This window comes from Fulmarus glacialis, unplaced genomic scaffold (assembly GCF_000690835.1).
Source record: "Fulmarus glacialis isolate BGI_N327 unplaced genomic scaffold, ASM69083v1 scaffold8654, whole genome shotgun sequence".
Taxonomy (NCBI): Eukaryota; Metazoa; Chordata; class Aves; order Procellariiformes; family Procellariidae; genus Fulmarus; species Fulmarus glacialis.
In genome coordinates this window covers 14,087-36,155 of record NW_009207361.1, presented here as the reverse complement: position 1 = coordinate 36,155, position 22,069 = coordinate 14,087, and the positions used below count along the sequence as shown (strand labels likewise).

Genomic DNA, 22,069 nt, shown 5'->3' with positions numbered 1-22,069 from the left:
CTCGCTTGACCGACGGGAGGCATCTGTTGAAATTGGGTCGTAGGAGTCGGCAGAGCTTGTGTTATTGGGACGGTGCCCGAGCTGCGAAGCCTCGCTGGAACGGCGGCTGGAGAAGTACGGGGAGATCCCTGATGATCTGCGGCTGACAGTGTAGGCGGAGCTGATGGTGCTTGTCGTACTATCACGGCGCTCGTTGAGTTGGTTCAGCATCGTAACCTCATTGACAGACAGCTCCATTATTCTGGGATTAGGCAGCGTAGCAGAAGAACCACCGCTATTTTCTAGAATAGAGCCTGAGAGAAAGGTTGCAGGGAAAGAAGAGGTTTAGTTAGCTGAAAAATTCCATTTGATAGTGTTCTCGGCACCAGAATAGACACACAAAGCCACCCCCAAATATTTTACAGGAACGATAGTGAATTTCCTTTGCTGCCAGAGAATTCGAATCTTCATCTCCAGCTCTGTGTCCATGCACAAAGAGCAAGAAGGCTGGGGAGAGAAGACAAGAAGTCCCTGCTGCAGAGTCTTTGCAACGTGTACCCCACTGATGCTCAGCTGCTGAGGAAGTGCCTCCGCCTGGGCTTCTCTTAGTAGGAAAAAAGTAGGACTGGTGTGAACAGTGCCACGGGGACAGCACGTAGTTACAACCACAGCTGCTCACTGGGACAGATGCACAGCAGTCAGGGATAGGAGGCTGAGAGCCCAAAAGTTGACACTCAAAGGCTCTTCCCAGAGTAAACCAAGAAGCTCCAATATACTAAGCCCTGAGGTTCACTATAACCCAGGCCCTAGGCCTTGGGACTTCTTGGCAAAGTTAGAGGAGCACTGAAGGGATCATAAGGATGCCTTTATCAGGAATCCTCAGCCAGCAGGAAACTAGCAGATGAAGCTGTAGGCAATAGCCAGGAGCTCTCGAAGTGACAGAAGGCCTGTCAGAGTAACATCAAGGATGAAGGGCTTGTCTGGATTGCTGCTGTGCTCCAGCAATCTCCCTGGAGGCACATCAGCCCCTGGGGAATTGTTACTGCCAGAACAAACCCAAGCAGTCTTGCGGCTGCCACTGGGATAGTGAGGACAGCTGTGGCTGGGTGCTGGGCAAGCCCAGGAACAAGAAGGACACCAACACCTCTGCCTCCTTTCTAGCTCTGTAGCACTGAGCATCTGGGTTTCTGTTGCACATCACCAGACGGCTATGTTTACACCCAAGCTCTCCATTTTACCTGACATCTCTAACCAGCAAGGGCTGACTCAGAGGCAATAAGAAATGATCCTCCTCCAGGACAGACTCTTGGTTGTGAAACCCGAGTCGAACTCTGAAGGGTTCCTACTGGACATGACCCAGGCCCAGGGCTTACCGTTTCCTGAGATGGGAGGCAGCTTGGTGTTTCTGGCTTGTGGAGCTGGGCTCACCCATGAGCAGGAATCCTTAACTGTCTTGAGTTTCTCTTTCTTGAGCTGTTCAAGTCGTTGCATCGTCGTCATGTGTTTCCTTAGCTGCAGGCTGACTGTCGAATTACCAGATGAGACCGTTGAGTCCACAACAGGAGCGTTGTCATCCAACGCCGTCAGATCTCCCAGACTTCCCCCGCTGTGCATGTTCATTTCTACTCCACTGTCATTGTTGTTGGTGCTGCCAAGGGGTGACGGCTCACTGCTGCACGACGACTGGCCACCAGGACTGGACTGACACATCTTGGGGAAGGAAAAGAGGAGGAGTTGGGCAGGTAGAAACATGGATGAAGGAAATCAGGAGCCCAGTGGGCTCAAGATGTTCGGCCCTATCCCAGGCTCTCCCCTCTCTTGTTACCCTTCCCCGCTGCAGGATCTCAGCTCTACCAGAGGGCAGGGGCACCTTCCCGGCGGAGGCAGGGCTGGGCAGCACTCCACAGTTGGAAAAACTATGGTGGGCTCAACTGGCGGATGGAGAGAAACCAAATGCTGTTCTTCCAAAAGATTAAGGACAGATGCTTCTCGAAGAAAAGCAGCACATTACCTGGTTGTGCAAGGTATATTGCAGCAAGCACTGGCTTATCTAACACAGGATCAAGGCCTAAGTATTTCAGACACAACGTATTTCTGTCTTTAAAATAACCTAACATATAATTAGGTTAGCTGACAAACTTCCCAGCCAGATAAAAACCTGGTTCACTGTTTGCAAACTCCCACTTGCAGATAAGGCAGATAAGCACCATAAATATTTGTTTTATTTACATTAGGAATTGCATTTCACATTGAATAGTTTATTTGCAGCAGACATTAAATGGTCTGAACTTGCTCTGAGGGAGCTTTGCTGCTATCAGACAGGATGCCTGGCTTCTCTGCTCGAGGCCCATGCTCCAGCAACTGTCAGAAAATGGGAGTGCTGAAAAGACAACGTACTTTGCCCCAGGCCAAGGTGGGAGCGCAGGGTGATGCAGTGTTTTACTTTGGTCCGTAGCAGCCCTCATGGGCAGGGCTGACTGGCTCCGATGGCCTCATTGCCCTTCAGCCGGGATGATAGAGATTGCAATCCCAATTTAATGGCAAGTTGTGACGCTGGGAGAAAGGCAGCAAAGGGAATCCTCAGGCACTGTGTCCTCCCCCTTTCTGCACTCAAGCAAATATCCCCTGTCCCTCCCCATGCTTTATACAGCTATTTTAATACAAAGGATTTCTTTGCTCACCTTAGTACCGACTGTCCTTAGGAAGTAGAGTAAGGAAGGGTAAGCAGGAATAAAGAACAGGTTGTTAGGACGAAGACAGCATTAACAGAAAGGACCATGTTAGTAAAAGGAGGAAGAGGGGAGTGCAGAATACCACACAAATTGCCAACATCTCCCCCTCTCCCATACTCCGTCTTCCCTGCCTTCCCTCTTTGGGGGCCCAGAGAAAAACCCCTAGGAGAGACTTCCCACCCGCCTCCATGGGTTTGGGATGAGACCCAAAGATGGGTCAAAACAAGGGGCCTCGGAGTGATGGGAACCAGTGAAGCATCTCACCCCTCCCACCACCCTGACCTTAACCAGGAAACAGGAGTTGGACGTGGGCCTGCCCACGTTAGATGCCGCCTGTTAGACGTGCACAAGTGAAGTACGCAGTGCTGGACAGGGAGACCAGAGAAGAACATCCGATCCATGGCCCTGCCGCCAGCGAGACGGCTTGGCTGCAATCCTGGGAGCGCAGAGCCCTAGGAAAACAACCCCACACCTTCGGGAGAAACGGGGTGGGGAGCCGTGATTGTGTCTGTGTTTTCATAGAAAAAAACCGCACAAAACACATGGAGGAAGAGTATTGGACAGAGGTCATTCTGTCCAGTGGTTCTCACACTCAGTTTTCGTAACCCAATACAGAGCCTCATCGCAGTAAAACTGTTCCTTTAGTCAATTAGAGACACTTTGGATGTGAAAATACTCAATTTCTTCCTATTTGAAACATGCTGCTCATTAATAATCTCTCCAATAACACATCCCTTAACCTCTTTTAGAAAACCTTTGTAGCTCCAGGGCATGTTGTTTCATAGGAATAACAATATTTTAGCCTGGATTCAAATCAAGAAAATATATATTTTGGAGCTCAAAGTCCTTTCAGCTTTAGTGAGAAGTCTGGGAACTATGTGAACACTCTCCTTTGCAGGTGAGTCTTTTCTGCTGTATCCAGCCCATACCCTGCCCCACTCTGAGCTGGTGCAGCAGACCAGAACTTTGGGTACAAAGGTGATGAGAAGCATCAAAAGGCAAAAGTGACCTGTGTGTTGCAATGCTCCGTCTCCTCCACCAGCAGTGGTGTGCTGAGGAGCAGGTGGGCTCCCTGTGTGGGGTGAAGGAGGCTTGAATGTGTTTGAACCCATCACTGTACACACCTCGTTAGCACCATTGACCACACTACTGCCTACTGCGGAGCTGCTGTAATGGCCAGAAGGCTGATAAATGATCTTTGCTTCAGCGGGTGGCCACTCATGGGGCTGTAAATCATGATCACGGTTGACTGCAAGCCCGTACTCTGTGGACCACAGAATTGCTCCTACGTTTATTCCTGGTTTCACTCCCCTGTCCCATTGTCCCACTACAATTTTCTGTGGCACCTGGGAGTCGTGTATTGAACTCGTGTACCCCAGAGCAATCTGCTCTAGCCAACCTTGCTTGAGCAGGGAGGTTGGACTAGATGATCTCAAGAGGTCCCTGCCAGCCTCAGCGATTCTATGCTTCTGTGTATGGTAGACAGGATCGAGGAATTGAACTTGCTTTAAGATACCCCAAAAAAAGAAACCAGCTACTTTTAGCCCCACTGGCTTCATCAGACAGCCCACAACAGAGTTGTGCCAGCAAAATTGCTGTGCAGCAGCAGCCTGGAAAGAAAAACAATGAAGGGTGCAGGGAGGAGGAGAAAAAGGACTACTTAAGCCAGGACTTCTGCTTCAAGAAGCGTTCATCAATCTATGCCCTATGGTCGTTGCTCAATTTAAATTGGTGAGGTAGGTAAAGCTCATTTGACCACAACACACAGAGTTTTACCCACTTTCACAGCACAGAGGCCAAGCTCAACACTGGGCATCACATGGCCCCCATGACTACGAGGGCGGGAATTTCTGATGCTGGGTAGGAAGATGCAAAATGTACTGGACTGTGCCCTGACCTGCAGTTTCATCTCTGGACTTGAACTCTAGGGTGTTGGCAGGTGAAGGACAACTGCCTGGAGAGGTAAATGGCATGCAAATACTTCACGCCCCCATTGCGTCGGAGAAATTAGGAGCCGCGTCATTTCTGCCAAGAGCAACTGCTCTTACCACAGAATTCTCCGTTTTTATCATTTTGACTTGTAAGCAATCCTCCATGCTCCTCATGGTGCTGTTGGCCTCGGGGCTCTCCTCTGAAACCTTGCTGCTCTGCTTGGCGCTTGCCTCATTGTCCCCATTTTCCTTGAGCGGAGGTGGCCTCGGGTGAACATCGTTGCGCTGCTTCTTCGTGACGTGGGCATCAGGCCCGTGCACAGTCTTGACGTGTTTCCTGAGGGAACTAGGGTCTGTGTACCGCTTCGTGCAGCCAGGGATTTTACAGACGTAGGGTTTCTGTCAATACAAGCAAATCTTGGGTTATATTTAGAACAAGCCCAAACATTCCAGGTACAATGTATGGGCCAAGAAAATACAATGAGCATAGCGGCCGGCAGCAGCAAAATGTGGAGCATCTGCTCCCCAGGATTCTGTAAGACTGAGATCTCTAAAATGTGATATATGGGCTGCTGCTGATCCACACAGACCTGGCCAGTCATTTGATGTTGGCTAAACTCCTTGTTTTCAGTTTCTGGATTAAAAGACAGCTAAGAATTCATGAAATACTTTCCTAATATTACTTTCCCATGTATGTATTTGCTCGGGTGGCCACAGGAATGTTTCCTGATTACGGATGGGAGGGAGGTGATGTAGGGGACTGGCCATAACACATTCTCTCTGCTAAGGTGGGGTCTACACCAAGAAAATGTCTGAGACCTTCTGGCTGATGGAATTCCAGCGAAACCAAGCCAGACTGGATTCACCCTACCCAATCTATCATACCACTCCAGCACCTGTCACCTTGAAATCTGTTATTGTGCAAAACAAACCACAGGCATGCAATGTTTTTTTCAGACGATAGCACTCTAGTCCCGAATTCATGAATCATTGATTGCCATAGGAAAACAAGGCTGAAGCCATGCTTCTGAAAACAGAAGTCTCCAAACAGATACTTTTCTTCTTTTAACTTTTTTTTTATTGAGTTTCCAATTCCAAAGTGTATTAGCGCTGCAGTTGTTTGAGCTGGTGGTGCTGCGCTGGAAGCTCTGAATTCATCAGAAGTTCCGCTTTCAGCCTCACAGCTACTCTAAGTATTTTTCTGCCAATGCACTCGGATAGATCCATGAAAAAAAACAGGTAGATGTTGTTTGAAGGCTACCCAAAATGACCATTCCTATTCTTTTTTTTTATCTGTTTTGTAATTTTGTCCAGAAGCTTAAGTGAAAAAGTACAAAGGAGTATATTCTTTGCAGAAAGCCAGCATCATCACATGAAAAACACTGTAAGTCTGTTTTTTATTCAAAAGCATGCTTCCTGACTGATCTTGGCACATCACTTGAACAAACTAAATCCTCGTAACACCCCAGTGAGGTAAATATTTAATATATTTTAAAGCTGGGTAAACCAAAGCACAAAAAGTAAAATAGTTTGTTTATAAATCTCATGCAACCTTTTGGACTAGGCATTATAGAAATATTATTGCTGCTATTAAAACCTATTCTAAAAAACAGAACCCGCATCACACATGCTAGAAAACCCTACATAAAACAGTTCAAGGATTTTTTATAAAGATCTTTTTAGGCCCAGTATTTCTGATTTTTCAGACACCAGTAATTAGGGTAACACGATTGCTGTTGCTTGGACAGCAGACACTCCACCTAACGGGGTACGACCATCCTCTTCATCAGGCCATACCTCCTATGACTGAACTGAGCACAACTGCTGTTTTGTTGGCATGCCTTCATATATCCCCTGGGTTGTCCAGATTCTGACATCTAATGCAGTGCATGCCCTTGTGAAGTCAAAAATTTAGATATCTCAGATGCCTCCCTCCTACTCCCATACAGATACAGCATGATACTCCTTAGGGTGGGAGAGCTGGAGAACTTCCCAGGCACTCAGCAGAACTGAATTTCTGCCTTTTACCCTTGTTTAGCTTGAATTGGAGAAAATGTCACTCTGAACCTTTGGCTGGCCGTGAACTCATGCCACTCTTCTCTAGTGTACGCACTAGAGATGAAAGTCCTTTTCCCAGGAGTAACTTTGAAGGTATCCCCTGAAGGGATTCAAATAGTCACTGGAAGTTTAGAATGAAATAGTGCATGTGACATTTCAACAATCAAAAAAAATCCATCGTGGTAATATATCCCGAGCCTTGAACTTCAGCATGTTTGGACCATACACCTACGTCCTGTCACACAATGAGAGAGACAAATACAGGGAACCTGGAACTTCCCCCTTAGAGGAGACATGGATGACTAACTCTGAAACTGTGGTGTATCCCGAGTAAACACTGCAAGCAGAGGAAAATATTTAGTAGGTAGCTAGGAACCACAATAGAGTTACCAATGGGTAATGGGAAATATTCACAGCCACAAACTCCTCCTTTGCATCCATGTGGTTTTGCGAGCCAAGGTCTCAGTGCAGTTTGATAACTCACTGGTCGTGGCACAGCTCGCTGCAGGACCCTCACCTGGGCCTGCTGCCCAATGCAATCAGCTTTGCCATGAGGGATGTCATCTGTTGCAAAGGATCATGTTATATGTTCCTCAAAAAGAGGATGTCAAAAATATGTCCCAGAGAGCCTACAGATCTCCCACAAGTCTTAGGGCATGCCTGTGTAGCACCAAGGAGGCTTGAACCGCAGTTCAGGAGTGAGCATGATCGCAAAATGTAAGATCATGCAGTGTCATGTAGTTCCCGTGGTAAGGCTCAGCTGGTCTGGTACAAATCCTCCACTAGTTTTCTGCATCTGAGAAGGCTTTGGCATCTTCCAGGGGAAGCAACAGCAGAGGATAAAATCCCTGTCTGTTATCTGAGTCTTTAATTTGTGTTGTTGGATGCCACTTGTGCCACGTGTCAACATATTAGATCAGGGTCCACCATAGGCAAGGAGTTGGATGCTCCTGCCCTACAGAATCACCTTGCACAATGGGAACCCAAAGGAGCCGACCTTCAAGTGTGTCCAAGCTCTGCTCAGACGAAGTGAGGAGTCATCCCAGATCCAGTGCAGCTCCAGATCTGGATCACTTGGAAAGCTGAACCCATCAAAGAAATGACATTTAATAAAACAGCCAAAGCCAAAATTCCACATGTAGGAACATGGGACACCAGCTGGCCCAACAGAAGGGAAATGTGGCCTGCCTAGGAAGGATCCTGGAAAAGCTCTAGGCATCCGAGCTCAAGTGATCTATGGGCAAAAAGTAGCTCACATACTGCTTCAGTGTGCACAAATTGGGCAGAATGAGTCTTTATCCAGCACTGAAAGTTGTACCAGCAGTCTTGATCCATCCACATGAGAATCCTCAGGGATGGAAGAGAGATGCAAAATTGATTTAAGGACAGGAAAAAATGTTGCAGTAATGGGAATCTTCAGTGGCTTGATTGACTTATTTGCCTTATGAGAAAGAAAATGGAGAGTGACTTAACACTGTCATGTTATGAGGTAGAAATAGCAACAATGAAAGGGACATTGGATCTAGCACTGGAGGAAGGCAGAGAAAGCATCCAGGGCTGGAAAACAAGCAATTTCTAATACCTGAAATGTGAGATTAAATCACAACTACCTACCTTTTAGGGGAAGAACCTTTAACTGAGAGCAAATGATGTTTTAGTCAAACACCAATTACTGGGAATGCAGGTTGCTGAGCAGACGAGAGGTTGCATGTCTTGTTGATCCCTCCTGGCCTCAAGGTCGGCGTAGCCTTAAACCAACCCCAGACTACCCAGTGCCAGTGCGGATATGGATTAATTTTAACCTGTGTCCTGCTGGATAAGCGGCTCACTAGTAAAAGGACAATCCTGACGTTCGGGTTCATACCCAAACCAATTCAAGTAACACTGGGAGCCAGGCCATTTATTGGGTCCATCTCAGCATCACACAGCATGAAAGGGCATCCTAGACTTTTGAGTCCTTATTCTGACTCCATCAGAATCTCTGAAACCTACAGAGCTTTGGTTATCACTGACTGATATTATGCCAGAGATAGAAATACTCCCAACAAGCCCTGTGTAGACACAGCATTGCTTTAAAAAGCTGTCATCTGTGGCAATTGTGTTCCGTTCTCCAATAGTCTATATTTAAAATGTTGCAAATTAAGCTACAGACGGAATTCTTCATGGCTGCAAACACTATTAGAACTTTGGAGTGTTGTTTTTTCTTCCCCTGTCAGCTAATTAGTGGTAATATAAATTTCAATCGTCCGCCGTGGTTGATTGCAACAGACCATCACATGCGTTACAATAAAGGCAATTTCCTCTGCTCCCCAACTACTAATAGTGGGTCTTAATTAGCCAAGGTTAACAAAGCATTGCATTGTGCTCTATCATTGTACATCAAACGATGGAGGGAGTATTATTTCCAGAGCGTCAGGATCCAGGGTAGCTGTTATACTACTGCAAGTCTGCTCCACAGTAATATTAAACACCACATGCGCAACTGTACAATCCTATTTGTGCTATTAAAAATTATAAATTTGGAAAATGCTTGCTTTAATTTCCAAAGCCGATTAAAAAGTTTGCATACTTTAACATCTGTTTATGATTTCAAACATGGCTTTCACAAATATAAAGCTAATGTGGTCTGGCTCTCCAGCAAAATAAATCCCATTAAAAAATAAGAAAAACCTCTCATTACAGTACGTTTCTTTTTACATGAGTCCAGCGTGTAAAGTGTATTTTTATTGTCAGCAAAATTAAAAAAAAAGCCCTCCGCTGAGCTGCGGTGAGCCCAGGCTTACCTCATTGGAATGTGTCCTGTTCTGGTGCTTGGCTCTGTCCGAGGCATTGGAAAAGGCTTTATTGCAGCCTTCGTGTTCACAGACATAGGGTTTTTCTCCAGTGTGGGACCTCAGGTGTGTCTTTAAGTTCTCCAGGCGGGAATAGGCTTTGGAACAACCCTCAAACTAAAATAAAAAAACACAAGAGGAGTGATTAATTAACCAGAAAAATTTGATTTTCCCCCTGCCTAAACCCTTCTCATCTGTTTCTCATTCTTTCTTTTTTTCTTCCCTTTAAAGGGCTTGTGTTTTAGGGAACAACATCCACTTTGTTGGGAGAATTTGCTTCCCTAGGTAGGCTGAGAGTTTCAGCAGTGAGTCATATTTAAGGTGCTGCTCCTTGTTGGGTACCCACCTGACATTTCAACAAGAGACTCTTTTTTCCAGCAGCGTTGAACACTCCTCCACTCCTCCCGAGGCTCTCCTAGCCCCTCCTGCCATCCCTCTGCAGCTAACACGCTCAGAAACAGAGGCCCTCTCCTTCCCACCCAGAGAACTGACGGCTTCTTGACAGTTTCACCAGCCTTGCAACTTCACTAGCACCAGCGTTGGAAAGGCCAGACCATTCTCTAACACACAAGCAGAAATCTAGCAAGCTTTGAAGTTTCCGAAATTACAGCTTGGGTCTACTCTCGGAAGATGCTGTGGTCAGGCCGTCTGACACTGCCAGTTTAAAAAACAAGACTCTCAATCTTGAAGACAGATGGATTTTTGGATGACAAAACAAGCCAGGAACCTTCCTCATGGAAGGAAACCAGCTGCCCACACAACTAGAAGGACCAGCTTGGGAGACATGGTGAGGCTTCGGGAGACGTAAGTCCTGCCACCCTCCGCTCTGGCTGGGCTGGAGGCTTCTCCCTGCACCTGCCCTGTCTGCAGCACGGGAGGATTTCACCTCAAACCAAGGAGGCCGTCTTAAATGCTCTTTGATGAAACAAGTAGGAACTTACAAACACTGGAAGAGGCTTTAAGAAATGCAAGGCTCCCTTCCTAATTCTAGCCAAACGCTGCACTCGCTGTTCAGCTGGGAGTGTTGAAAAGCCCATGCTGCACTTCCTATGCAAGCACCTTAAAACACACTTTAAATTTCAACAAGCAGCTCCTCCTGTTGTAATGTATGCAAGCCACAAGGTGTTGTATTTTAGTCAGATCACTTAAACGTGTCCAGATGTGACAGGACTTCACGTTGCTATGTTTGAGTCTTGGCCAGTGAAGAAGCTGGTGTTACAGCAGGACAGGTCATGCCACAGCTCAGTGTCTGATTTCCCTGTGGGCAGCTGAGTGGTCCTACATGTCCAGAGATCTGGCCCTTTTGGGCAGAGGCCAAAGGCAGCTGCATGCAATAGCAACGGTACCTGTCTCCTTGTGCTCCATGGGCATAGGACCCGCCTGCACTGCTAAGGAGTGAGGCAAACATGCAGCCCATGAAATCCATGAAGCACGTAGGCACAGGTTGATCCCATGTAACTTTGTTGTACTGGAAAAGAAGTAGGGTTACTTAAGATTCCCTTTAAGGTCTAGCATAGGGATGGTGGACACACGGCAACCTTGCTCTGCTCTCTTGAGATATCCAGATCTCTTCAAGGACAGTAGGAGCACCCTGCAAGAGCTGATTCCTTCCACAGCTTTGTTGGGGTGGGATGGATCCAGTTCGCCTTCCTCAGACAACTTTCATTAGCCTATTTGGCCCAAAGAACATGCCACAACTTTGAGGTAGTACAGTTATATCTCTTTCTTCTCTTGCCCTGTGCAAACAGTCATTTACAACTCAAGTCGCTTATGGTTATTGAAATATATCATTCCACTTGCTAGAAAACAAAGGGAATTCAGCACGAGGCAACTCATGTGTCCATTCTGGTTTTGCTGGATACTGACACAAAAATGCAGTTATTAAGAGCAAAAGTACTGAGGTCACATTTTCAAATAAGGGCTTCTCAACAAAGCAGCCTGTGCATGTTCAAAGCAGTTGTTTCCACTCTTATGCGTGGATTTGATTATGTCAGTGGGAGTTCTGGCTGTCATCTGTTGAAATAATCCTTGACCGAATCCCAGGCTGCAATTGGGCTCATCTGTAGCTTTATGTACACCACAAACTTCTTGTCTGAAACAAATGGCGCTTTGAAAAATCACTGCCAGACTCGGACAAGGAATGCTCTGCCACAGAAGGGCACTGTCTGCAGAGCTGCCATGTATCCCAGGCAATTGGAAACCGGTGCTACTCCAGTTCGGGGAGAGTTGCTGTGACATACAGCACATGGAGGGACTGCAGTTCTCGAGGAGGCAGAAGATGACTTGAGACTCAAACACACACAGCCTTGCCACTGCTCCAGTGCAACACAACCGAGGCTCAAAAGAGGGAGGATTGTGCAGCGGTGCTTTCTCCTGCTCCATTACAGCACTGAAGAGGATGCAGTCCCTGCTGCTTTTTGTCTTCTGAGTCCTTCTACCTGCAAAGGCAGGGCTAGACTTTCCCTCACTGCTCGCTTTGTAGCACACCAATGATCAATATTCCTTGATACTTTTAAGGAAGATTGGTAAAGCACTAGAACTGGGCAAAGTGCTTTAGAAGATTAAAACAAAGGACATGGCCCTGTGCCCCGGGGAGCTTATGCTCTAAATTAAATGAACACAGAGCTGGAAGATTGATAAGGAGTCATGCAGCAAGCAAATCATACATATCCTAATATTTGTAAGCAGGAGCTGGGGCAGAGCCAGGGAGTGAGCAGGGCTGGAAGTGACTAATGGAGCAGAAGAGGAGGAAGATATGGGAGTAGGGCTCAGACATCTGCCGAGCAAAAAGAGAGGCTCATCCCCGAGACTCTGGGGAGAGGAACGGTGTAATGCTGACAGTGGAGGAGGTACGAAAAACTGGCAGGAGGAGAAGGCAGGGAGCAGAGGATATCAAAAGCCAGGGATGGACCTTCAGGAGGAAAAAGGGCTGAAGCATATGTGGAAAGAGATGGTGAACACCTCTCCTCTCCTACCAGTTGGCCACAGGCACTAAACTCCACAGCTCGCTTCTCTCTTGTGCCCCCCATCAGGCGTCCTTGGCTGCCCCATGTCAGCCAGTGGTGCGGTTAACGGAGACTCCACGTGTGAGGGTAGATATGGGCTTTAATATCTCGAGGAGGAAGTGAGCCCAGCTCTCCCATGTGCTAGATCAGCCTGTACCCACAGGGCTGAGATACAAAATAGCACCCCATGCTCTTCCTCAGGCAGTGTTTAACACTAGGCACAGTGCTGCTTGCATGCAGAAGGTCTGGGGACTGAGCTCCTCTTGGAATTTAGGCACCCAGGGGTTGACCTCACCTCTGGATTAAGACAGCAGAGGCAGGAGGCGTTGGCCCAGCTCCCCAGGCTGGAAGGAGGCTTGTGTGCACACTCGGGCATGTGGGTGAGGGAAACTTGCAGCCCGAGCAGCAGTACTGGGTGATGCTGAGTTAGACGTGACCAGGGTTAGGTGGTTCCCCACAGTGTAGGGTTACTGGATTTCCTTCTTGGATGTAAGCAACTAAATTGGCTGGTTTTCCACCTTAAGTGACTTGTCCTGAGTCATTCTGGATCTCTGTGGCAGAGCTGAACCCATTTTCCCCAAGGAAATGCAGTTTTGCCCACTAACACCTTGACCACCCTCCTAGACCACTTGCCCTGTCCCCAGGGTGTAACCTGCAAGTTATAACCCGGACACAGAGAGCTGGACTGGCCCTGAGGTACCCTGGGAGAGCCCTGTTTGAAGCCATGCCTGTGTCTGCACACACATTTGTGTGACCACCAAAGTCCAGTGTCCCACTTGCCAAGCTGAGATGCACCATGGGTCCCTTCCAGCTCACCGTGCACTTGTGTGGCTTCTCTCCGGTGTGTCTTCGCATGTGCACCACCAACATATACTGAGCCTTGAAGGGCTTCTGCTCCCGCGTGCAGTCCTGCCAGCGGCAGACAAACTCCTTCTTCTCCCCATGGATGTGATCGTTGTTGATGTGCTGGTAGGAGAGAGCGAGAAGCAGGTCACTCCTGGAAGAGCTGATGCCAGCAAAGCACGCACAGTGCTCCAAAAGCCAGCCTTTCCCTCCCCAGTGCTTGTGGTCAGGCATTGCGCCGGGATCCCAGGTGCACAGGTAACACCAGGGACACGGGAGCCAGCTCCCCGGACTGGTGTGTCCTGCAGGAGAAGGCGCACAGCACCCAGCACACTGGGCGCCGGGTCCAAAACAGCTATAAACGGGAGGTTTGCAAAAGCAATGGGGACCCATAGTGCTGGGGAGGGAGGAGCCCCCTCAGTGTCTCCCGGGCAGCCTGACGCCACTGTTGGAGAGAATAACGGAGTCATTTTTGTCTCTGCCGAACCCTCCTGTGCCGCATTTACGCAGCTGGGACCCTTTCCTGGGGCGCTTGGAGGATGGGGGAGAGGAGGAGACAAGCCTCGGTTGGACTCAACGATCTTAAAGGTCTTTTCCAACCTAAACGATTCTATGATTCTACGCCTGCTTGCGCGCCAGCCCGTACGCCGGCCCTAAGACATCCACCTGCCGTCCAGCGCGGGCGGCTGGCAGGAAATGACAGCATCTGCGAGCTATGCGCCAAGGAAAGCTCGGCGGCCTCAATTACTGCTAATTACTCCGGTCCGTAAAATCCTGCGCTGGGGTGTTGAAAAGCCAGACCCAGAATGGTGCCTTCGTCCATGCTGGGAGGAAGACAAGGGTCGCTTTTTCCCAGCCTGGGGGCAGATGAAGCCCTGCCGAAAATAAAGAGAGCCGGAGACCGGCCCGGCGGCAGCGTTGTTCCCGCAGCGGCCTTGTCTCTCTGAATGGGGTCTCGCTGCCAAAAATAATGCCTGTCCTCGCTCCTGTGTTTTCAGCAGACATTCACTGACAGGAAATCCTAAAATAAACCACTTTGGGTTTGGGTTTTGTTTTTTTGCAGAGATTTTTTTCCAGCCCCCGCCTTCATCCCGGCCAAGGCCAGGCTCACATGTTGCAGCGCGGGATGAGACGTTCTGGGGGTAGTGGGGCAGCACAAGGACACAAAAACATGTTAAAACAGAGTCATGGGCCTTCACGGTCCCATCTGAATCCAGCCCTGGCATTTTGTGTGCCACAGCCCAATCCTGGGGACAGGAATCTGCTGCTTGGGGCACCAGGTCTACCCAGGGACAAGACGAGGTGCATGGAGCTCAGCTGGTCCCTTGGGCACCACGGGTAAACACCGAGAGCCAAAGCTGCGTGCCAGGAGGGTGGGGGGAGGCTGAGTTTGGGAGAGGGTTCGGATGGGTTTGGAGCTCAGCTGCCTACGGTTCTGGTTTTATAACATGGCATCGGAGCAAGATTTTAGCCTCAGATGGCGGAAATTTGGTGAACCTCCCAGGAGACCCATGGACACACTAAACCACATCCAGACCAGACTGGGAAGATACATCTCCTGGCTCTGTTTGCGTGGGAGTCTGACTTGCAACCAAGACTACACACAGCAGTGCTAGGAGTGGGGAAGTGCACTAGCTCGCCTGTTGGGTCCTGTTTAGGTCAGAGGAAGACATATTTATGGGAGGGGGACTGTAGTCCCCCTTCAGGCTTATTAACTCACTGTCTGGGCAACATCTGCTTCCCATCACATGGTGGAGGAGCAGTTGCACAACTCACCACACTTCAGCTATGGCTCCACAGCCCCTATCAAATCCCCACCTGGCCAAGGCTTTGCTTGGGCTTCTCTCAAACAGTGAGTGTGACCTTTGAGGCTGGGAGCAGCAGTGGTGCTTGCAAAAATATGTCCTCACTCCTGCTGCTCCCTGTTGACATGCACTTTTCCCACAAGCACATTACCCACTGTGTGTGAAGAACGGACCCTGCACGCCCAGGTACTTTGCTCTGCACACAAACTAGAGTTTTTCCATGCATGGTGGGATGCCACCTTCTCAGAAGTTGGCCCACGACATCTGTATTTCATTTGCATGTGTATTTTGGGCATCCCAAATCCACAACCCCATGTTGCTAGTAATCATAGTACAGAAGCCTCCGTTTTTATAACCTTCCAAATTTAGGAAAATCTTGGACATTCTGTCAAATATTTTTCTTTGGGTTTTCTCTGGAAATAAATTGTGCTGAGCTGCCTGGATCTGCCCTGCACTTTGCTCTGGGGAGAGTTAAAGAGTTTTTCTTACGTCTGAGAGGGAAACACACAAATACTGCTGGACAAATGTGAGCCCAGGCCATCCGACAGGGCTGCTGTGGTTTAACCCCAGAAAAGCAACGTCTCGTGGCATGCAACGTGCAACCCATTAAGCACCTTATCACTCATTTGGCCCTGAAAACCATTTCCAAATCTGCCTGTACTCAAGGACTTGTTGCACTGAACCAGTGACTTCTGGCAGAGGCGGGCAAGTGCTAGCCTTAGATGGAAGAAGAGCATATGCCCAAAATTATCATTTAGAGTGTGGTCCCTCTGGGCTAAGATAATGTTTGTGCACAGAGCTTGGAGAAACAGAGACTGATGCATACGTGGCGGCCTCTAAACATGACTAAAATGAAGATATATAAAAAAGGATGAGAGCAGACACGAGCCCTCAGAAAGAGAGCTACATGTGAATGGCACACGGGTGGCCCCTGGCAGGCTTGGAGCCAGGCTGAGGCAAGCAGCAAAAGGCTGAAGGAAAGGAGAAGATAGTGGATCCTGTCACAAAATTTGCTCAAGCCAACATTTTGCTGCAAGCAGCAGGGTTGCTGGGGCTGGTGAATTCCCAGCAGCTCTGAGCTGGCTTCAAACAAATGGGGCTCACACGACAGACCCAAAATGAGGACTGGGAGGGTGCTAGGCTGGGGGCAGGATGGGGCTCAGACACAGATCATGTCTGATTTCACAGGGACTTGCTCCAAGTTTGAGGGATTTGTTGACCCCAGAAGCCAAAGGAAACCAAATGGTGGATGCCCAGGTGAAGCAAAGCACACAAAAGGTTCTTGGAATTAATTAGAACTGAAAATCTGATTAATGACTTGGTTTGGAGATCCTTCAGAGAGTAGTTCTGACACTGGTTTGGGGATATCACTGTGATTACGGAAGCCCTATTTCCCAATTTTTAAAAAATCAACCCACTTTCTCTATTTCAGGCCCTGACGGAGAGACTGGAGCATGTCTCCAAACTCTGGAAGTGCTCTATTTTTGTGGGAGGAATGAGCTGAGCAGGTCAACAGCCCCTAAGTGATATGGCCCCACAGCTCATGCCACAGCAGCATAAAAGGCTTTCACGGCCTGGACAAGGACTGAGGACAGTATGGACGACCCCTGACCCATAGCTGGTAGGTGCTCAGTGAATATGGCCAGGGAAGAGGGAAGGGCTCAGCCCCCTTCCCCATTTTCTGATCAGATCCTCTGCACAGAGCCTTCTGTCGTTGGGTTGTGCACGAGGGAGACTGAAACTGCAGCCTCAGCAGCTGAGAAGAGAGCAACATCAAATAATCTATGAGAGGCTTTCTGCAGCTAAACTCCTCAGGGAGCAGCGACCTGCTTTGGCAGTGTTTACACACCGTATCTCTGATTTGCACCTTTAGTAGCTCCCAGAGTGAGCTCTGGCTGTACAGCAGCTAGTGATAAAAAATGAGGACAAGTGCACAGAAACCCAAATTTATCGCTGGGGTTTCCTCCAAACCATTACTCACATGGACGAGCTGCTCTTGAGTGTCATATTCCTTTGTGCACCCTTCCCAGTGACAGTTCGTCTCATAAATAACCTCAGGCTCCTGTTTACATTCATCCTTATCTAGATCTTCTTTCAGGTCTGTCAGATGCTCCTGCAACACACAACGGTGCATTGTATAAGGTGAACTTCTTTCATTTGAATTCCTCCGACACTCATAGATTACAGGGCAGGTATCAACTGATCACAAAACCATGCTCATTGTGGCAACAGAACATCCTTGATTACTGTGAAATAATGAGTTACAGAGTTTTGGTAGAAATGGATCAGAGTTAATAACAAGACACAAAACACCCCAAAGCCATGGTTGCAGCGGTGGCTGGCTCCAGTCAGGTCGTGGGCAGTCCCAGGAAAGGCTGGAGAAAGGAAAAGGCTGGCTTTTGACCTTTGGTTTCATCCTTTGCTGGAGCAAAACTTCTGATCTGGGGGGAGTGGGGAAATAGGAGCATGAAGAAACCACAGAGCAGTCAGAAACTAGTGGTTACCACACTCACCTGACATGGGTTGGGGAGGGGAGTTCCTGTTTTCTGCATCTTTCAATAGATGAGAAAATTATGCCTAATTCTTACCCAAAGATTGGTTTCATCCTTTGCTGGAGCAAAACTTCTGATCTGGGGGGAGTGGGGAGATAGGAGCATGAAGAAACCACAGAGCAGTCAGAAACTAGTGGTTACCACACTCACCTGACATGGGTTGGGGAGGGGAGTTCCTGTTTTCTGCATCTTTCAATAGAAAATTATGCCTAATTCTTATCCAAAGATTTATGCTTGCAGGGTGCTCCACAGGAACAAAGTGTTGAGCCCCCGAAGCACTCCTCTGAGATTGGCAAATTTGGGAAGCTTGAGCAAGACCCCGTGATGGAGTGAGCTGCAGAGCAGAGCTCCAGGGGCTCTGGACTCATAAATGAGTTAGTTTAATGCTGGGCACGCTGTGAGCTCTCTCCTTAACTTCTCTGTCTAGCCAGCTCCTCAGTGCTAAATGAAGCACAGAAGATTTTTTTATGGCTGCTACGAGGATAAAAGCATTGACACCTACACAATAGTGTAACATACAACATAATTAGTACAATCCAGATGTAAGGACAACTGTCGCCTCTGTGTGCGTCAGATGCTTGTACTACAGACAAGGCAATCAGCAGCCAATATTGGCTTGGGAATTTAGCAATACAAAACCTTGCAGGTTTTGACCCCCTTCATTCCCTTTCCTCCCAATTACTACTACTGCCCAGCACAGAGCATCCCACCTCCAGGACAGCTTTAGAGAAGAGCATCTGGAGTGAGTGACCACATCAGACGCTGTTCCTCATGATCTGATGCTCCAGTTGGCCCCATAAGTGTGTAAACACAGCCAGAGCCATCACAAACTGCCTCTGACCTGCCCAAATGGACCTATCTGTCTGCCATCTCCTTCCCCACCAACACCTTCCCAATGCCTACTGAGGGGCTGCAATGATTAATGACTTAATGGTATTATATGGCTCGGAAAGTGAGATGTACTGTACGAAAGTTCAACAATTTTCATTAACTAACTCATGACATGCATGCCAGCTGTGACTTTTCAATTCAAAAGTTTAGATATGGAGAGGAATAGATTTGTTTTAATTAGCTCTTAATTTAAAAAAAAAAAAATATTGTAAGGTGGCTCTTGGGACAGGAAACTGTAGTCATTTACAGAAAGACTTCTGGAGATTCAAACTATATCAGCGCCCAAAGCAATAGTCCGAGAAAGTTCAAACAGCAGCTTCTTTTTCCTGCAATTCCTATTTGGTTGAGCTGTGAACATTATTTTTGTTGAAACATTTCTCTCCATGCAAAGTGTGGTCTCTGGAAAAGTGAAATTTTCTACTAAAAATCTTATTTTGCCAAAATTTTTATACTTTCTGTTGGAAAAATGGAATTGAAACCATTTGAATTTGTTGAAGAGGATTGACTTGTTTCATTTCTGGCTAATGCAACATTAATCTGAATCTGTACTGGAGCTATTGTGGTATCATAAGAGCACAGTAACTCAGGTCCCTCATGCCTGGTGCTCTACTGTGTTCCACAAATCTTGTCTGGATTGCATTTTTTATAGCGCAAGCCATCATGGGAGATACTGTCTGGCCAAGGATTTTAAACACCCAAACCACAACTCACATGAGGCGTTTCCAGTACAGCATTTCCAAAACAAAACACACACATGCATGCTTTTTTTGGGATGGCTGAGCTTCATACTCTGCAAAAAATGTATCAGTCAATAATTAACTGACAGTAACTCAACTTTTCAGCACAGTCTCCTGCAGAACAGGAATCCCCAAATTTAACAAGTTGCTGTCGCTTAGACCAACTGAAGAGGAGACCCCCACTACGTTCAGTCTTTTAACCTGTTCTCCTTGCCAAGAATGGGCTGTCTCTTACAAGGTACTTTCCAGTAATTTCCTAGTCAGTACGGAAATGCTGCAAGACGTGAAGCCTACATTTCCCTTGGGGTATTACTTCACAGGTCTCCTCATTAGGAACTGCTAGACAACCAGCGTGCATTTTCCTTCTCTTAATTTCACCTTGCTATTCTAATCAAGTCCTTGTACCACTTTAAACGATTCTCCCCCTTCTTTCAGTGCTTATTTCACATAAGGCTCAGTGGATAAAACTCTGGGGCGGGGCTACAGGGTTGAGCCAGGCTAATGCTACCCAAGCACTCCCTGCTGTTGGGTGTACACCTCTTCAAATCGGAGCAGAGAACGGAGGATGACAGCCATCGAGCAAGCAGCTGTCTGTCCCACAGCCCCTCTGCTACAGGTGCTTGAGAAAGCAGATGATGGCTTTCAGATCTTTTTTTCATTTGCTGCAAGAAATAAACACGTGGCCCTATTAGCCCGGGTGGTGGCCAGATTGGTTTTTCAGGGCATGTGCTTTTGCAGCAGCGTGTAGATGCACTCCTAAACTCAAAGCTCCAGAGAGATGCCTCTTTGCCCTAATCATGCTGACTACAGCATGTTTATCTTTCCCTGATATGCTATCTTCATCAATTTTACCAGCCCCCTGATGACTGCACACGTTGCTGTCCCCATGCATCATGCTGAGACCTGCTCCTGAACCAGGGCAGAAGGAGAAATTTGTCATCAACTCTTCCATTCGCTTGACAATAACACAGCCTAATATTTCATGAAAATGAAGTGCCCAGAGCACTCCTGATAGTTTACAGTTGTGATAAAGGACGGTCAGATGGATACTGTCAGCCATTAAACAGTTTGCAATCACAGAGCTCTGGAAAGAAAGCAAAGGCCTTTGGGCCCTTCTTGGTGTCAAATGTTGTGTCACCAGTGTAAAGGATGTTTCTAGGAGCAATTCCTTGTTGAATCAAGAAGTCGTCCTTTTTTTGCAAGCTTTCTACCTACATGCAAGATTCCCTCGTAATCTATGTTTGCTCTGAGACACTAATGCTGCTTGCTTTGCAGCAAGAGAAAACTCAGACATCATTTTTAAAGTTATCACGCTTGAAATATTCCCTCCCTCCGTTTTTTCTATGCAAGCACAGCAACAACAAGCTGAGTCCCAAGCACCCATTGAATGCTTCACTCAGTCACTGCAGCTCTGCCCTGTACCTTGCTGGGCTTCGTGCTCCAAGAGACACCCACCTGCCCAGCAGACTTGGATGCCTTGCTCCCAGCTGCAGCAAAAGGTGCCAAGAGTATCATTCCCAAAGACAACGAGACCCAGCAGCTCGCTGCCACAACAAGTCTTGCACCAAGAAGGTTACCTGTGTGGTTGGGGACGCTGGGGGCAAGCCCTCGACTTCAGTCTTGACTTTGCTGCGCTTGTTAATTACTGGATTGACTGTGCTGCTCACGGCCGACTCGCTGCTCTGCTTGCTCTAGGAAAGAAAACCAAGCAAGATATGGCACCGGGGTTTGAGATGGGAGACAGACTGCAGCCCGCCTCTTCATTAAAATTCACTAAAAAATCAAGGTTGAACTTCAGGAGTGGCTGGGGACAACAGCATATTGGCCTGCTGGCCATAATTGCCGTGTGGGCTTGTGCAAGACAGAGAGATGGAAGAGAGGGAAGAGTCAAGGACAGTGTCAGCTTCTGCAGGCTCACCAGTGAGCTTGGCCTCGCCACTGCTGCTCTGTTTCAGAGTGATCCAGTCTCTGTCAAAGCCATCAAAACCTTATCCAACCCCCACCCAAGCCACGAATTTATTTCTCAATGCGATGAAATGACTTGTTGAGAAAATGAATTCCTGGGGGGAGGAGGGGGCTCTGGTTACATGCGAGGGCTCCGGCTTGCTGGGTGCAAGAAAGGCTATGTGTATATTTTGCTAAGCTCTCAAAAAATGAGAACAACTTCAGGAGAAAAAACATCCCATTGTATGTGCATAAAATTGGAACATCAACATTTTAAATACACTCTTGCTAATTGCCCAAGATTGGTCCTGCAAGTTATTAAACAGAGGCATAACTCCTGCCAGCCACATTATTTTGGTAGCCAGTTTGTGAGAAGAAAACAAAACCAATCAATCAAATAACCTTCAATAACAAACAGAGTTTGCAGCACAGCAGCCATGAGAAACCCTAAAACAATAAACCAGTCTGAAAAGTTCAGTATGATACAACTAAAACAACAATTTGAAATGGGTGTGAAATGAGGTGAAATAAGTCTTTGGGGAGAAAAGCAACTGCAATTTAAACTTCCAAGGAATGAAAATGGGAAGGAAAAATGATTAAAAATGTGCTAGACATATCCACTAAACCTGTGCATGTGGAGGGCTTCTGCACACATGCATGTGCCTGTGTGAACTCACAGGCATTTGAGGTGTGGGATTTCATACACATCATGGCATTCCCAGTTTTCAAAATCTGGCCCCTGGTTTTGCAAACATTAACAG

At 47.6% G+C, this 22,069-nt stretch overlaps 1 protein-coding gene across 1 annotated transcript in view; it reads right to left on the bottom strand.

The window, feature by feature from the left end:
* GLI2 (GLI family zinc finger 2) overlaps positions 1 to 22,069 on the bottom strand; it is a 38,183-nt gene that overhangs the window by 2,035 nt on the left and 14,079 nt on the right. The window contains exons 4-10 of the mRNA XM_009576067.1: positions 20,942 to 21,055; positions 17,166 to 17,297; positions 13,353 to 13,502; positions 9,484 to 9,648; positions 4,760 to 5,041; positions 1,310 to 1,689; positions 6 to 274 (exon numbers count right to left, since the gene is read on the bottom strand). Coding sequence (XP_009574362.1) covers positions 6 to 274; positions 1,310 to 1,689; positions 4,760 to 5,041; positions 9,484 to 9,648; positions 13,353 to 13,502; positions 17,166 to 17,297; positions 20,942 to 21,055 — 1,492 coding nt within the window. The remainder of the gene's footprint in view (positions 1 to 5; positions 275 to 1,309; positions 1,690 to 4,759; positions 5,042 to 9,483; positions 9,649 to 13,352; positions 13,503 to 17,165; positions 17,298 to 20,941; positions 21,056 to 22,069) is intronic.